The sequence below is a fragment of the Procambarus clarkii genome, chromosome 50, assembly GCF_040958095.1.
Source record: "Procambarus clarkii isolate CNS0578487 chromosome 50, FALCON_Pclarkii_2.0, whole genome shotgun sequence".
NCBI classification, from domain to species: Eukaryota; Metazoa; Arthropoda; class Malacostraca; order Decapoda; family Cambaridae; genus Procambarus; species Procambarus clarkii.
In genome coordinates, this window is record NC_091199.1 from 18,407,960 (window position 1) to 18,425,854 (window position 17,895).

The 17,895-nt window shown below is 42.0% G+C and overlaps 1 protein-coding gene and 1 non-coding gene across 3 annotated transcripts; both read right to left on the reverse strand.

The window, feature by feature from the left end:
• Positions 1–4,265: 4,265 nt before the first annotated feature.
• LOC138351518 (uncharacterized) lies at positions 4,266–7,331 on the reverse strand. 2 transcript variants are annotated; one of them, XM_069303329.1, is made up of 5 exons: positions 7,217–7,331; positions 6,310–6,351; positions 4,911–4,994; positions 4,538–4,831; positions 4,266–4,460 (listed from the first exon to the last, which is right to left on the reverse strand). In XM_069303329.1, exons 2-5 carry the CDS (start codon positions 6,349–6,351, stop codon positions 4,347–4,349), a joined length of 534 nt encoding a protein of 177 aa, XP_069159430.1. In that variant the 5' UTR covers positions 7,217–7,331; the 3' UTR covers positions 4,266–4,346. The 2 variants fall into 2 exon arrangements, with proteins under 2 accessions (XP_069159430.1, XP_069159431.1); XM_069303330.1 differs by lacking the exon at positions 4,911–4,994 and having other exon boundaries at positions 7,217–7,313.
• A 6,655-nt stretch (positions 7,332–13,986) lies between these two features.
• TRNAA-UGC (transfer RNA alanine (anticodon UGC)) lies at positions 13,987–14,058 on the reverse strand. The gene has a single exon. It is a non-coding gene; the product is annotated as a tRNA-Ala (tRNA).
• Between the last annotated feature and the right edge of the window lie 3,837 nt (positions 14,059–17,895).

Consider the following 17,895-nt stretch of genomic DNA (forward strand, 5'->3'; position numbering starts at 1 on the left):
AAAGATAAACGCTCCCGGTGCTTCAAGTCTAGGACGGCTGCCTCAAGCTTGTAATGGACACACGCACGGGAGAAGGTAGGGTGGGCCTCACCGCAGTTGAGGCAACGAGCCTGGGGAGAAGTGCACTCTGACTTAGAGTGACCTTCGCCACCACACAAAGGACAGAGAGAGACAGTCCCGGAGCAGCGGAGGGCACCATGCCCAAACCTCCAGCACTTGTTGCAGAGCCGAGGAGAAGGAATGTACTCCTGGACAGAGCACCTGGCACCAGCAAGAATGACAGAGGGTGGAAGGGTCCTACCATCAAAGGTAATCTTCACAACCCGGAGGGGTTGACGGCGACTACCACGAGGGGGACGAGTAAACGTGTCCACCTGGAGAATAGAATGGCCCTGGGCAGCGAGGATATGTCGAATATCGTCGTGGCAGTCGCGTAGGTCCCGAACACCGGTCGCAACATGGGGCGGGAGCAAAATAGTGCCAACACTGGCTTTCAACTGAACGTTCTTCGAGACCCGAACGGGGGTCTCGCCAAGGCAGGATAAGGCAGCCAGGCGGGAAGCAGCATCCTGAGAAGGAGCAGCAACGACACGCGTACCGAGACGAGTGGGGTTAAAAGTAATGGAGGCATCCACGGAATCAATGAGATGTCGATGAAGGGAGAAATCGTCAGGAGGCAGGAGATCAAAATATTTGGCCCACGAAGCGGGACCAAACAAGGCTTGATAGGTAGCAGAACTGGAAGGAATCGAGCGAGGGCGGCCGTGACGAGAACGGCGGTGAGAACCCCCAGAGAGAGAGGGGTTAAAAGGCGCAGTAGTTACAACTAGAGAAGGAGCCGCGCCAGGGGACGAGGTAGTCACCACTGGGGGCCTGGGGCTCGACCCAACCACAGAGGAGGGAGGGGAGCCAGGGGAAGGAGTCAGAGAGGCCAAAGGAGGAGCAAGGTCGGGGCCCAATGCAGCGGAGGCTACAGAGCCCGGTCTTCCAATACGGACCGACTCGGGGGCTTGGTCGCCCACCCCACGAGCCTGAAAAGGTAAGCCAGAAGCAGCCGAAACAGGGGTTATCATCTTGACGAAATTACGAATTCACTCACGAATGTGCCCCCACACCCACCATGGAGCCACAATTAGAGGCAGGACACCCAACAAGAAGCTATCGCCGATCTTGTCGGGGCCTCCTAGGGGTGCGTCGTGAGTATACGCCCCACAAACGCCACCTTAAGAAACCGACAGTCCGTCGAGATCGGGTTCAGTGACGAAGTGGGGATTGACAATAAAAGGTTCCCCTTGCTCTCGACGTCGGGTACTGCAGTTCTACGGGTGCAAGAGTATGCCTCCTCAAGCACCCGGGCGTCAAAGTAGAAGAAGTCCAAGGGAAGAACCAGAACGAGCAAAAGGTCGGCAGGAAACGGCAAGCAGATAGGAGAAGAGGGGGGGGAAAAACGAAACAGAAGGAAAAGGAAAAGATGCCCAGCAGAATTGGAGAGGACGGCAGCAGGAGCACAAGGCTAGAAAAGGACAGAGGACTGTCCCAAGGAGCATCACACTCCGACAGCCGCCCACTAAGCCCCCAGACGGCGACAACGAGCTGAGCGGGGAGGGGGCCACCTAGGGAAAGAGAGGGAAGGGCGAAAAGAGAAAAAGGAAACAAGGATGGGGAAATGATCACTTCCATGGAGGTCATCAAGAACCTGCCACGTGAAATCTAAGTAAAGAGAAGAAGAGCAGAGAGAAAGATCAAGACAAGAAAGGGTGCGAGTTCGAGAGTCCAAATGAGTGGGCTCACCAGAATTCAGAAGAGACAGGGAAGAAGAGAGGAGAAACGGCTCAAGGAGGCGACCCCGGGTATTCGTCAGAACGTCACCCCAAAGAGAATGACGACACTTGAAGTCACCCAGCAGGAGCACAGGCTCCGGCAAGGAGTCTAGGTGTTTCAAATCAGGAAGAGAGAGCGGGACACTCGGGGGGAGATAAATGGAACAAACTGTACCATTTCCCCACAAAGATACGAGCAGCAGAACAATGGTGAGGCGAAGGAAAAAGTAAAGGAACAAAGGGAACATCAGCCCGAATCAAGAGAGCAGAAGAATTAGAAGCCCCAGCAATAGCTGGGGGGGGGGGGGGAGAGAAAGGAATAGCCACGAAAACGACTAGGACGAGCACCAAGCATTGGCTCCTGGAGACAGACACAAAGGGGCGAAAACCGCGAAACCAGAAGTTGGAGTTCGAGGAAATTGGCGTAATAACCTCGAACGTTCCATTGAAGAATGGACAACGACGAGAAGAGAAAGGACAAAAACAGAGAACAAGGAAGAAACAAAGGCGAAAGAGCAACAGAGCACGTTAAAGAATATCAGGGTCGGGATCAGGGTCATCAAAGTCAGGGTTAGGGGGCATGGGTAAACTGAGCAAAGACGGAGGGAAGGAAACGGGAGAACAGATCAGAGGCGGGCGGGCAGGGTCCGGAGGAGGAGGAGGAGGAAGAGGAGGAGACAACGAAGAGGATCCGTCAAGGACAGCAGCATGAGGAGGGGGAGTAGAAAGAGGGGAGCGCACCCCAGCAAAAGCAGCAACCGAAAGGGAAGCAGGGTCCAAAGAAACCTCCATAGCAGGAACAGGGGGCACAAGCACTGAAACGGGAGGGGAAGGAGCAACAGAGCCAGGAGGAGGAGCTGAGGAAGAAAGCGAAGCCTTCTTACCCGCCGGGGAAGAGGAAGGAGAGGAGCCAGGCTTACGCTTCTGACTTAAAGAGACCGGTGTCCCAGCAACTACGTACCGGGCAACGGGTTCCAGTGTCTCAACCGGAGAAGCCGAACGAGAGCCGCCCACTAAGCCCCCCCCCCCTCACGGCGTCAATGGGCTGAACAGCGAGGGGGGGGGGGGGATGCTTCAAGGGGATCATTCAGCAGCATAGAAACTACGTAATTTCATTCACCAATGGGCCCAGATACCCACCATGGAGCCACAATTAGAATAGGACACCTAACAAGAAACAGGCTGCCCCACACCCCCAAGGGTGCATGCAGAGTATACGCTCCGCAATCGCTACCTTAAGAATCGTTAGTCCGAGATCGGGTTCAGCAATGTAAGGATCGACAAAAACGGCCCCTCAATGTCTGGCAACAGTCCTATGGGCGAGTGCCGTCGTAAACACCCAGGCTTCAAAACAGATGTCCTAAAAGAATGGCAAGAACCATGAATAGCAAGAGAATGGTGGGAAAGAATGAGGCGAGGGGGAAGAAGGGGTGGGGGAAGTGATCAGAATTAGTGGAAAAACTGCAGCACAAGGCTTCATAAGGAAAGGATCGTCCCAGAGCATCACACCCTGATAATCTTTTATCAAGCCCTCTCACGACAACGGGCTGGTTAAAGATGCGAGATTCTTAGCATAAAGTACCCATAATACTTGCTCTGGCTGCATTTATTATTTCTAAAATATTTATGTTTATAAACCAAGAAGCTCCAGGTTCCTCGTGCCAACAGGTGTCAATTCTCTAATAACTAAGCAATCATTGATATGTTGAGATCATTACCCAGGTCCTACTCTGTATTTCCCGCTCAAGTGCTCAGGATAGGGAGATCAGTCACTTGTTACAAGTAACAGTACCCCAACCTTATCTTGGCAAAGACTTATGATGGACGTTATATGCCGCCCATCAAGATTTGCTCCAGTTCGGAACTACCTTTCATAAAAGGTATTAAGGCCTCTTAATTTATTCTAACTGAATATTCTGACCAGTGTGGTATTTACAATATTCAGGAGATACCCAGGTCCAGTTCAACTTTAAATACACGTTAATTGGTCTGTGAGGTCATTATGATGCTGAGAGCTGGTATTCTTATAAAATATAAACCCCTTTGTGCATCGAGGCTACCCATGGATTAAAAAAAAAAAAAAAACCCATTAACCACAACTAATATGCCCAACCACGTTCGTCCAGCAAATCTCTTAGCGATTTGACCAAAATGTTTACAGGTAGAAAGAAAAAAAAAAAAAAAAAAAAAAAAAAAGACAAATAGGAGGAGTGATTTTTTTATGCAATCTTAAAACTTTTGCTAGGTGGAGTTATTTTTCAAAAGTCGTTGGTTGACGTAACTTTATTCAAGCTTTAAGTGTCTTTACCATAGTGAGTGCCTGCATGTGTAAAGACCAATGTAAACCCTCAAGTATTTTGTACCTAGTCTTGCTTAACTATGATATGTGCTGCTCAAGACACCTGAAGTTATCGTTGCATAACAAGTTAGATTTAAAAGTTAAAAAATTGTATAATACTTTTATTTTAACAATTTAAAGTTTTAGTACATTAATGCGATTTAATATCAGTCAAGACATACAATAAATTAAGCATAATATCTGGCGGTGGTGGAAGTAATTGTAGTGGTTACTATTTGAGTGATAGTAGTTACTATTTCCTGGACGAGTTCTTGTGTAGTTACCACAGGGACCGTCTGGATCTGCAAATATGAACATTATTGAATTGTGTGTAATAAAAGTTAATGAACACTCACCAAGTTCAAGACTACATAGTTACCTCGTGAGAGACAGCTACGTGGGTGATGGTCTGCCAGTATTTAACCGTATCTGTTGTGGTGACGAACTGACTGTAGGCAGAGACCATTGTGCTCACTGGGTAGACCCCCACCGTAGCCGTCACAAACACTACCGGTGTGGAGGTGACCCTTATCACAGAGGTCACCGTCTGTGGCTGCTGGGGAACAAACTCCCATTGTGTGGTTGTCTGGGTGACCGTCAGGGTGATCGCTGTCTGCTCAGTAACCCAGACGTCAGAGGTGGTAGTCTCCCGCAGAGTGTGGGTCAGGGTAGTCTGCAATATTATACAACATTAACAATGTTAAAGTAAATTAACATGTTGGTAAAATTAAGTTAAATGTCATGTTACCAACCTCAGTAGTGACGGTGGAGGTTGTAGGAGTGACGACTGGCAGGGGCGCGTGGGTGCCGTAAGGTTGGTATGCCTGACCCTGGATCTGTCGAGGAGCAACTTTGTCTAAAAAAAAATTAATACTAGCTGTACCTGGCCACGCGGTGCTGTGGCTCTGCAACCTTTCCCCTGCTCTCAGTCCTCCACTCCCTCCCACCCTTCCCCTCGTGCTTCCATTTTTCACTCCCCTCGTGCCCCCCTACAATTCATCCCCCCCACCCCATAACCCTTGCCCTTCATCTATCCCACCAGCCCCAACTCTTGTCCACTCGTCCTCCATTTTCTACTCCCTTGTCCGATGCATTCCCAAATGATCTGATGTTCTCATCACTGAAGTATAAAAATAAAACAGTAAAAAAAAAATAAAGTACACTTGAGATGTACGGTATGGTAAACACGGCTTTATTCCAACGCTATGTCACAATATAAATCAAAATCTGTAAACTAAATTTGTCAATGCTATAAGAAACATTGCAATGAATCTTAACCTATTTAGTATAGCACCACGTTTGATGCAAGGATCAAGCTGGTGTATTTGATGCAAGTTGCTCTTAAGTGCAACAGATAGCTCCGTTTCTTAAGAGGTTTTACCAGTCACAGGTGTGGAATAACTAACCTTTAACTTTAGAAATGAACGTTATGGTAAACACAGCTCAATTCCAAGGCAAAGTCAAAATAAAAGTTAAAATCTAAATTTATGAAAAATCAATTTATGGAAGAAATCTGAAACATTGAAATGAAATCTTTAGTATAGCACGAGTCGGTCTTTTGTGCCACCCGTTTTCGCACTTTATTACAGTTGATATTGGCTTATTAAATAAGTGCATATGTGACAATAATTGTGAATATTTTAGTTTACTTTGTAAAGCTTCATTAGAAAACACCGACCTCACCTAACCACCTTAGTATGTTAAGATAAGCATATTATTGCTTCTTAATTACAATTATTACTTAACCTATACCGTTGATAGGTCAAGTAATAATTGTAAACAAGAAACAATAAGATGCTTATCTTAACATACTAAGGTTAGGTAAGGTCGGTGTTTTCTATGAAGCTTTATAGAAGGTAAACTAAAATATTCAGTTATGTCACATGCACTTACTAAATAAGCCAATATTGACTAAGCAAGTTCGAAAACGGGTTGCTTTTGTAACAGATGGTGCCGTTTTCTAAAACTTTTTTTTTTACCCGTCACAGGGTTGGCATCTATATAGTAGGTATATAAAAAGAAGCACCTATTCGAATGCAGCTGTTGTCAAAATTTCAAAGCAATTGGTACAGAGATTCTACGATTAGCGATTTTGAATAAACCAACATTTATATAGATTTCCGAAAGTACAGTGTAAAAATATTAAATTACCTGGGCGATACAACCGAGGAAGAGTAGAGCAAGTACCGCCATCTGTATGGAGGCAAATGCAGTTTGTAATTAGACGTCATACGTTATTAACTACCCTGATTATAGAACTTTGATTTAAGTTTAAAAAGTAAAATAAACAGATAATACAGATTGTTAATTACATAAACCGGCTCAGACAATGAATGCAAGACTAATAAAGCCATTTTTAAAAGTTAAGGTACGATTAATTTAATGTAAATTACTTTAAGCCGCTCAATATATTTAAGTGTTGAACATAGTGAGGGAAAAAAAAAAAAAAAAAAAAAAAAAAAGTGGTTAGGGGATCCCCACAGTAGTTTCAAGCTTAACCATGTCCCAAGAAATATGATCATTTGTTATTAACCGATAGTGTAGCAACTTCAATTAAATATGTCCGGCAATTTCATTATATAGTTATTGGTATCTAGCAAGATTTACATTTAAGTGAAAGAGCATTGAAAGAATACAACAGCTCATTATGCAATCGATTGTTTAAAAGGCTTATTAAAACCGGTAAAAAATTCTTCGTTTATTACTACCCTAAGGCGATAAACCAGTTCTATTTAAAATACAATACTTAAAAGCCAATATTATGTGCTCGGGGTCTTCACATTTCGCTCAACGGTAGATTTGTTGAGAACATGACCAATCTAAAGAAACAACCAATTAAGCGTAATTTAGAAGCCATTTTTAAAAATAGTAATTTCTTAGCAGGTCCTCAGCGGAGGTTATAGACAACTAAATTAAACAGTATCAGCAAATGTAAGAACACATATTTAATTAATAAAAGAGCAAATAATTTCAGTATATAAGGCAGAAACTGTATAAAGAAAACACATTAAATCCACTAGAAATCATGAATATTTGGCAGCAACATATAACAACTAACCTTTAACAACAGGTAAAGTATGAGAGAAGGTCCCACAGACACAACAGAGGACAGACTGAGGAGTGAAGGCGAGCCGGGCACCTCGTTGACTCAACACCAACATTTTAGGGGAAAGGTAGAAAGTTTCCCACAAAAGCTGCCAAGACCACCATAACAGCGCCATCTATTGACTGAACCGTCAGCTACGCTCCTTGTGGAACAAACTGGTGTGAAGACTCACAGAGCTTCAATATGTATTTATTTTTAACATTTCAAATAAATATTTACGTTTCTATTTTATTAAAATTAATATTAAAATATTAATTTTATTTGCAGCGATTCTTATCCTATTTCGATTATTAGCAAATCGCAGAGGCCTTTCTATTGCGATTATTAGCAAAAAATAAACGTTTTGCTTATAATATTTTCTTTAGTCTTAGAATACTTAATTATGAGTAATTCTAGCACCGTAATCCAAAATGTATATATTTACCACCCAAGGCCAACACTCCCATATTGAGAAATAACACTGTGGGCTTAAATTCACATATTCAACACCCTAGGTCTACACTCCCATATTGAGAAATAACACTGTGGGCTTAAATTCACATATTCAACACCCTAGGTCTACACTCACATATTGAGAAATAACACTGCAGTCTCAAAGCTTATATTTGACGGCAGACAAATAGCCAGACGGCAGATAACCGTCTGCCTACTTGTCTCCACTATTACAGTTGACACTCCTCTCCCTCAGACCTGGAAGAAAATCCCCAAGATAGTGGGTATGTTAGTTCCAGATATCTCGCCAGTCAAGTTCAAGTACGTTTATTGGGACAATAAAATATATCTAGAGTTACTTAGGCTATGTCTTCCTTTACCTCCATGTTCCTTTGATTTTTTATTGTTGCAGCCGGATGCAGCTAGTTTATTGTGCACCCCATACTTATCCTGTGAGCGGTAGTGCAAAAAGCATTACAGAGGGCACAAAAGGTCTTTATCAGACCTCATCTTAGATTATTACATAAACAATTTCATCTATCCTTCATACCTTATAATTACATGTCAGCTAGTTACAGAGAATGTTCTATTTCAAGAGCTATATATTTACAGTAAGTCATTATATATTAATGGTAGGTCTTATCACTAATACATAATGGTTTGGCCATTGGAGATATTACAGAGTCATAGGGGAGCTTCTGTTTATTATTAGTCCTCACAATACACTACTTGTTTCTTAATCTCATATGTCGTTTATCTACTGGAAGCGAAATATGGATACAGTGCAAGGATTTCAGGTATTTTATCCTTGGTAATAAGATGGGTTGCTATATTATTCCGTGTTTCTGTTGTGGCGGATCCGGTGTCGGTCGCATCTGAACTGGGTTCACACTTTTAGACTGTTAGCTCCGGTTCTTATCTTCCTCCCTCTTCTTCTTACTCGTAATCCCCTTCTTGAATCTTGTCCCTTAGATTTTTGCACACATCTGACCTTTTTTCTCTCCCGGAGTCACACATGACTCCAGTCTCCCCCTGCCCCCTGGCAGAGGACCCACTGCCACACTTGACTCACCTTTCCTCCAACGACAACTTCAATTTGCGATTGATGCCGTGTCGTCCTGGACCACCAATCATGGCTTCAGGTTCTATACAAAGAAGAATTGTTCTATGAATTTTACTCAGAAGCAGGTCATTCTTCATCCCCCTTTGTCGCTCTATGGCATTCCTCTTCTGTATTAAGTTTCTGCTAAATTAGACCTTCGCCCCCTTACCTTCCCACCCCTTACCTCCCCCACCTTACCCCCACCAACTCCCTTTCGCCTTTCACCTCGCCCTTAACCCCTACTCCCCTTTCATCTCACCCATTCTAAAACTTATCCAAACCTTCAATAATCCTACTGTATTTGTATATTCTCACCATATTTACTGTGTTCTGTGCATTCTCTTCCACGTTTTCTGTGTTCACTCCATGTTCTGCAAATGTTCATCGCATCGCATGTTCTCTGCACAACTTTTATACTCACTATTCATGTTTTCTGCTCATTCAAATCATATTTTCACCTGTTTCTCCATGTTTTCCATTTTCTCATAATGTTCTTAGCATATTCCGTTCATATTTTTCACCTCTCTTCCACGTTCACTGTGTTTTGTGTCATGTGTTCATGTTCATCTCATGTTTTCTGTACAACTCTTTATACTCATTATCTCATGTTACCCGCAGTTCACTGTGTCCTTTGTTTTCTCTTCCATGTTTTCTTTGTTATATTCTCCATGTTCTTTGTCACATTTTTCAAAAGTTCATTGTTCATTCTTTATATTCTCTGTTCTTTGTCATGTTCGCCATGTTCTTTGTCATGCTCTCAATGTTAGTAGCATATTCTTCACAAATTCATTCTTCATATTCTCGTTTCTTTGTCATGTGTTCATGTTCTCTGCAAGTTCATATTCCTCCGCATGTTCACTGTGTTCATCAGTTTCTCTTACGTGTTTTCTATGATCTTTATCATGTTCTCAAAGTTCACTGGGTTAATCACCTTCTCTTATATGTTCTCTATGTTCTTTGTTATATTCTCCATATGTTCACTGTGTACACCGCATTCTCTTACATGTTCTTTAAAATCAAATGTACCAAGACATTCTTTTCCTAACGTTCCTTATCTAAAATCTTGCGCCAATCAACTAAAAAATAGTCACTTTCCTTATTTCTTAACTAAACTTATTCGCCGATCAACTGAAAACAGCCACGTTCATCTTGTTTTCTGGTCGTTTCTTAACTAAAATAACACTTCTGTTAGTTGAAAATAGTCAAGTGTAACTTCGTTCAACACTGTTCTTAACTAAAATTAATCTTACCCTCAACTAAAAATAGTCAATTGTAACTTCTTTCAACACTTTCGTAACTAACAGTATACTTCATGGAGTGAAAAATATATTCATAGACACTCTTCGATACATCAAAGATACTCTTCGAGTCATCAATGCAACACTCAAACACATCATTAATGCTCTCAAAGGCAACAAAGACACGCTCAAACACATCAATAACGCACTCAAAGACGTCAAGCATACACTCAAAGACATCATTAACGCACTCAAAGATGTCAATAACACACTCTTAGAAGTCAATAACACGGTCAAAGGCATCAAATACTACCCATGTCCAAAAAAAAGTTATTATCTATGATATAAAAAGTTATTCTCAGAGATATTAAAAGTTAACATCAGTCACCAAAGTTATTCTCTAAGTTACCTTCATTCATAAAAGCCATTCTCTAACTCACCTTCGTTCATCAAAGTGGTTCTCTAGCTCTCTGTTGTTCATCAAAGTTGTTCTCTAACTCTCTGTCGTTCATCAAAGTTGTTGTCTAACTCTCTGTCGTTCATCAAAGTTGTTCTCTAACTCTCTGTTGTTCATCAAAGTTGTTCTCCAAGATAACTTCCGGCAATAAATAACACTCCCAAATGTAACTAGTTAAGATTTACATATCAAACTTACAATTCTGTTAAATAAATTTTCTTAGTCACTGTATTTTAAAACTGTTCTCTGAACAACAATGCATCATCCTATTTAACCTAACCAAACCTATTCTAACCTATTCCTCCCCTTCTTGTGGTTATCTTGAGATGATTTCGGGGCTTTAGTGTCCCCGCGGTCCGGTCCTCGACCAGGCCTCCAACACCAGGAAGCAGCCCGTGACAGCTGACTACCTCCCAGGTACCTATTTACAGCTAGGTAACAGGGGCATAGGTTGAAAGAAACTCTGTCCATTGTATCTCGCCGGCGCCCGGGATCGAACCCGGAACCACAGGATCACGTGTGCAGGGTGCTGTCCGCTCGGCCGACCTGCTCCCTGATGTAACTTACCTAACCTATCCAAACAAATTCTAACCAATTCTTTCCCTACAAGATGTATCTTACCTAATCAAACTTATCTAACCTAACATTACCTAACCTTACCCTACCTTACCTTACCTAAACAATCCTAACTTACCTAACCTAACCTAACTTACTTAACCTAACCTAACTTAACGTAACTTACCTAACCTAATCTAATATAACTTACCTAACCTAACCTGACTTACATAACTAACCTAACCCTACTAACTTAACGTAATTTACCTAACCTAACTTAACGTAACTTACCTAACCTAACTTACATAACCTACCCTAACTTAACTAACCTAACCTAACTTATATAACCTAACTTAACCTACTGTATCCTTACTAACTTAACGTAATTTAATATTATTTTATTATTTAATATTATTATTATTATTGTTGTTGTAAATGTCTTAAGTGATTAATAAAATAATAAAATTAAATATGTAAATGGGTTTACTTCCCTAACTATTTATTATTCTGAATACAGAGAAATGCATGTCGGCTGTTACCCTGAGGGATGTCAAGTGAATGGTGAGTGCTAAGTGTAGGAGGGAGGAGGGAGTGGGCAGGAGCGCCCGCAGTGGTAATACACACATCCTTGACGTAAACATCCGAGAGTCCCGTTTCGAGTATGGTAGAGGTAGCATAATCCAGATGTGAGACCCGCTGCTGGCACCCACCAGGTGTTAAACTCTTATTCCTAAGGTGGAGACGAACCAACCCGTTCCTGCAAATTTAATAAGTCAATATTGACTTATTAAATATGTGCATAGGTGACATACTTAACATAATAGATACCCTTAAAAAGATTCATAGAAAACACCGACCTTACCTAACCTTGTTAGTATCTTAAGATAAGCATCTTATAGTTTCGTAATTACAATTATTACCTAACCTATAATAGGTATAGGTTAAGTAATAATTGTAATTACGAAGCAATAAGATGCTTATCTTAAGATACTAATAAGGTTAGGTAAGGTCGGTGTTTTCTATGAATTTTTTTAAGGGTATCTATTATGTTTAGTATATCACCTATGCACGGAGTTAATAAGTCAATATTGACTTTACGAATTTGCGAGAACGGGTTGCAACCGACGAACAGATACACACCTCTTTCTGTACTGCAAAAAAACAATCAACATTAATATGGAACAGCATTCCCATCAACCTATATTTTTTTAAACTAACGCAGAATAAACAGAATTTGTGTGGGCCTTCCTTACTCTAGACAATGTTACGAAACACTCACACACTCACCGATGAGTGGTAGGTGATGGAGGAGCGCGTAAAGGGAAGTGGGTGGGGGGGGGGGTATTGTTGACAAATACTCCCCCCTCCTGCTCATGTTCCACATTACCACTCAAATCATCAAAGAGGGTCGACCGATCCTCTCTCCTCCGATTTTTGACATGGACTAATGTTGCCTCTTAGGTCATTGTGAGAGCTACCTTACCCCTTGTGTGTTATGTGTGTGTGTGGGGGGAGGGAGGGAGGGCGCAAGTCACGTCTATGACAAGGAAATACACAACTAAGAAAGCTGAGGCAGTGACGAACAGATGACTCCCACGACCTCCTATTACCTTACATCATATTACCATATTACCCACTCTCCTAGCCATACGGCATGTGGTATGTGGCATGTGGCGGGTATGTGGAATTCCATAGATGGTGTACGGGGAAGGGGGGAGGGGGGAGTGAGATGGCATTGTTTAAAAATATTGTAGATTCCTCATGTGCCTCTCAGAAGCAGCGAAGCGGAGTCACCGGTTATACCTTTACTCAAGGACTCTGCATGACACAAACTAACGACCCTTCTCAGAGTGTATGTTAAAGGCCTAGTGGACTCCCGCTGTGAGACCCACATCCACCACCTCATGTGTGTTATGGTGGGGGCGGCGGCGGCAGAAAGATGTTGGATGTTGATCTGGATAATTTCTTCAAAAGGTCGAACGTAACACAAACAAAGAGCAATGGTTTCAAGCTCAACAAGCTACTGTTACGATGTCAACGCCATTTGATGAGTGTACCCGTCCCATTTTCTGTTCCTTGACTGTGATCTTATGAACCCCTGTGTAGTTTCCTTCTTACTATTCATCTTTTACTCCGCAGAAGAGATGTGGGTGGTACTCTGGTCGACAGGACTCAGTTCACCAAGGGTAGTTCTGAACTCAAGACGTGTTCCAGTGGGAACAAGTGGCTGAGTCAGTGTACACTTTGATTTGTCTGTCATTCTTAGTGAAGTATTGGACCGACGTGTATACCGGGGTGGCCAAGTTGCGTTACGAGACGGAATTAATGTCCATTTGTTAAGGATTGATATAACTGAAGCTTATGTGGAAGCCTCAATTATATCAGGATCCGTGTGTTATGCGTGTTGCTGGAGACCTGTGCCAGCGTGTTACTGAAGACCCTTGCTAGAGTGTTGCTGGAGACCCCTGCCAGAGTATTGCAGCAGACCCTTGCCACCGTGTTTCTGGAGACCTCTGCCAGCGTGTTTACGCTGGGGTTACGGGTTACAGTGGCCCAGTTCAACAAGCAATAATGTTGGACTTACAACGAGAGACACTTTTTCACCCACAGAGTTATAAGCCCATGAAACCACAAACCTTCGGAACCGTGAAATCCAAAATACTGCTGCAATTTAAGATCCAAACAGTTAAAATCAAAAGGACAAATTGGGGAATCTCTGATAACCCGCTGGCTTACTTTCCTCCTCGAGGTCCGTAGCAACAATAACCCCCAGGTAAAATAATGTTATAAGGGAAACAAAATTTAAAACCGAGATAATTACTAGTTATAATCAGTTACAAGGTAATATATATAAAGCCTGGATATGCGGGGTATCGATCTCCGTACCTCTCACATGCTAAGCGAGCGCTCTACCACATGAGCTACATACCCAAGGGGCTGGAGGTGCCGCGGATCGAACCCGGGGCCTTTCACATGCAAAGCGAACGCTCTACCACTGAGCTACACCCCCTTAAGGTCTTGTAAGTAACACATCAAGAATTTATGCTTCGTCAAGAACATTTCTAAAAACAATTGTGCTCGATGTTTAGATCCTTGGTTCCGCCTGTTAAGCATATGAAGTACAACTCTAAGCTTCCCCAGACTTTAAACTCTGGATTTAATCTCTCTCCTTAATGAAAAGTCGCTGCACGCGACTCTTTGGGATAATATAAAAGTAAGTTGGGCTATTAATGTTAAGAAAATAATGATTATTTATATTTTTATAATGTAATGTGTACAAATGAAAGCTGCGTCCGTCAGCCTGATTGACTTGACCACTTACCACAGGAGGCTTGGTCGGATACAGGTCTCCTGGGGACGGTGATCCCAGGAACCGTCGAGAGAAAAGTAATCGCAAGGCAAGGTAATCTTCCCAAGGGGCCATAGTTTTCCCCACCTAATTGTCATTAATACGTCATATCGAAAGCAACAGCTTGTTCCACAAATCAATAACTAGAAAAGGTTATTTAGAAATTTAAGTATTGATAAATGATGGGTAAAACCCCCTTACATTAATACCTTTGTCAGGAACACGATGGTTGGCAAGGAGCGGTAGTGTCACTAGCATAAAAAGCTATGATTTGTTTAGATCTGAAACCTACATTTATGGGCTGCATAAAACGTCCACCAGACTGTTCGACACAGTGGTTGCAAGGATCAGGTTGGGTTACCGTTATCTGTCGCAGATGACTACAGGTGACGGATCTTCCAATCCTGAGCACTTTAGGTGCAAACTGTATGAGCAGGAACTGCGGCCAAATCTCCCACACTACATTACCGGATGCCTAGATAATAGACCTATCAGACCCATAGGCATTAGGTACTTAGAGATTTGCAATTACTTTATTCACTCTCGTGTTCGTGAAGATATCCTCATATTGCTCCCAAAATTTGCCAGTGCAGGCTACAAAACATACGGCCCTGTATGACTAACCATCCTGCGAGATGGGGGATCTTTAGTATCAGTGCTACCTTATTCACTCTAGTGTTGATGATATCCTCATAATGCACCCGGAGTCTGCTAGTGAAGACTGCTTATCACGTGCCTCTGTATGAGTAACCATCCTATGTGTTGGGGATTTTTTTGCATCACGTAGCTAGCTTTTTAACACACTCTACTCCCCTTTATATAGTTTAGGGTTGCTGCACAAATGCAGATGTACCTAATATTTTAATTAAATTTAATTAAAAAAAGCGTAAAGCGATTGTTAAATCAGTGGGATTCTTTAACAACTCATTACCAAATCGCTTCTTCCTCTTGTGATAAATATGTTGCATGACAACTATTTTCAATGTGCTCTGATCCCAACAATAAGCTATATTTCACATATTTCAAACCAATCCTAAATGATTTTGAAGGCATGAATTTACTTCGTCAGAAAGAGGAAGCAAGTTAGTTTAGCCTTCACACTGACTTAGAAAACTTCAGATGATGTTTATTCAGGTAAGGTATATACATACAAGTGATGTTACATTAAAGGATTGATATATAGATAGAGCTAGTACATACAATGCCTAAAGCCACTATTACGCAATGCGTTTCGGGCAAGAAAAAACATTAATATCTAGAACTTAATACTAATTGAGCATAAAGAATAAAAGATGTTGAGAACAAATACAAATAAAGATAAAAAAAAGGGGGAACATGACTGAAAAAGCAGCACAAATACAATAGGTTGACAAACAGTGTTGATTAAAAAAAAGAAAAAAAAAAAAAAAAAAAGAAAATAACAGACATGGGTTGACAATAGAGGAGTGAGGTAGATTACAGGGAATTTATTAGGTAGTGTTTAGTTTTTATCTTAAACTGGTTGAGAGAGGTACAGTCTTTAACATGGTTGGGAAGGTCATTCCACATTCTGGGCCCCTTGATTTGCAGAGCATTTCTAGTTTGATTAAGACGTACTCTAGGAATATCAAAACTGTATTTATTTCTGGTGTGGTGCTCATGGGTTCTGTTACAACCTTCTATGAAGCTTTTAAGATCAGGATTGGCATTATAGTTTAGCGTTTTAAATATGTATAATACACATGAGAGAATGTGCAGTGACTTAATATCTAACATATTAAGAGATTTGAGTAGGGGTACCGAGTGATGTCTGGGGCCAGAGTTGGATATTGTTCTAATAGCGGCTTTGTGTTGGGTAATTAGAGGACGTAAGTGATTTTGGGTAGTAGAACCCCAAGCACAAATACCATAGTTGAGATAAGGATAGATAAGGGAGTAATAGAGAGTCACCAGAGCAGGGCGTGGTACATAATATCTGATCTTAGAAAGAATGCCCACAGTTTTTGAAACTTTTTTTGATATATTTAGAATGTGTCCCTGGAAATTCAGCTTGTGGTCAATGAGAATGCCAAGGAATTTGCCATCTAATTTGTTACAAATTTGGGTATTGTTTATTTTGAGATTTATAAGACTAGAGGATTTATTGCCAAACAGAATATAGAAGGTTTTGTCAATGTTAAGGGTGAGTTTGTTGGCAGTTAGCCAAAGATGGACTTTATTTAGCTCAGTATTTACTGTGGCATTTAGAGCAAGAGGGTCAGGACTGGAGTAAATGAAGGTTGTGTCGTCAGCAAATAGAATTGGTTTGAGGTGTTGGGAGGCAATTGGTTTGAGGTGTTGAGGTGTTGGGAGGCAATCGTGCATGCTCATCATGCAAAGCTTCAGGTTAATTTGGACTACAATTCCAAATATCTGGGCCTGGAGAAAGTTGACTTTTGTTACGAATTTTCAATACTTCTGGCAATTAACCGACAAAACAATTTTATTACCCAGAAAAAGTTTCAAAATATTCAAGAAGAATGCCATAATTTTTTAATGGACGCTTGCAAAGAGCTTCTATCTTGTATTTTAAGTAAACATGAAACTTTCAAAAAGGTGGAAAATCTCTCACCAAGCATATGCATTAGCCACTCACGGCCACCATTCCAGAACTTCCAATAGTACTAGCTGACCAATCTAAGGTTGATCATTGACTGGTCCAACATGTATTAGGGACAAATTCAGTGACGCAGGAGCTGAACACTGACCACACCACACCATGTACACCAACACAAATCCAGGGGGTTACGGATTACAGTGGCCCAGGAGCTGAACACTGACATACACCAACCATGTACATTAACACCCATCCATGGGGTTACTGGTTACTTGGGCCCAGGACCTGAAACCTGATCACACCCACCATGTACACCAACACCCATCGATGGAGTAATAGGTTACTGTGGCCCAGGAACTGAATACTGACAACACCCACCATGTACACCAGCACCCTTCCATGGGGTTACAGATTTCAGTGGCCCAGGAGCTGAACACTGACAACACCCACCATGTACACCAACAATCTTCCATGGGGTTACAGATTACAGCGGCCCAGGAGCTGAACACTGACCACACCCACCATGTACACTAACACGCTTCCATGGGGTGTCAGGTTATAGAGGCCCAGGAGCTGAACTCTGACCACATTCACCATGTACACCAACACCCTTCCATGAGGTTACAGGTTACAGTGGTCCAGGAGCTAAACACTGACCACACCCACCATGTACACCAACACCATTCCATGGGATTACAGGTTACAGTGGCCAAGGAGCTGAACACTGACCACACCCACAATGTACACCAACACTCATCCATGGAGTTGCAGGTTACAGTCGCCCCAGGAGCTGAAAAAGCAATGCTGTTAACAAGCTACAGCATTGATGAATTAGTTGCAAAGTTTGTTAAGATATACAGGAACACAATGGACTCGGGCACTTAAACTCTAGATCGTTTGCTAAATACATTTCTGATAAGACT

Excerpts from the sequence above, each read along its gene's own strand:
- LOC138351518 (XM_069303329.1), bottom strand. The coding sequence starts at position 6,351 with ATGGCGGTACTTGCTCTACTCTTCCTCGGTTGTATCGCCCAG. Across the intron at positions 4,832-4,910 it reads CCTCCACCGTCACTACTGAG|ACTACCCTGACCCACACTCT; the intron begins GTTGGTAACATG and ends ATAATATTGCAG. Across the intron at positions 4,461-4,537 it reads ACGTAGCTGTCTCTCACGAG|ATCCAGACGGTCCCTGTGGT; the intron begins GTAACTATGTAG and ends TCATATTTGCAG.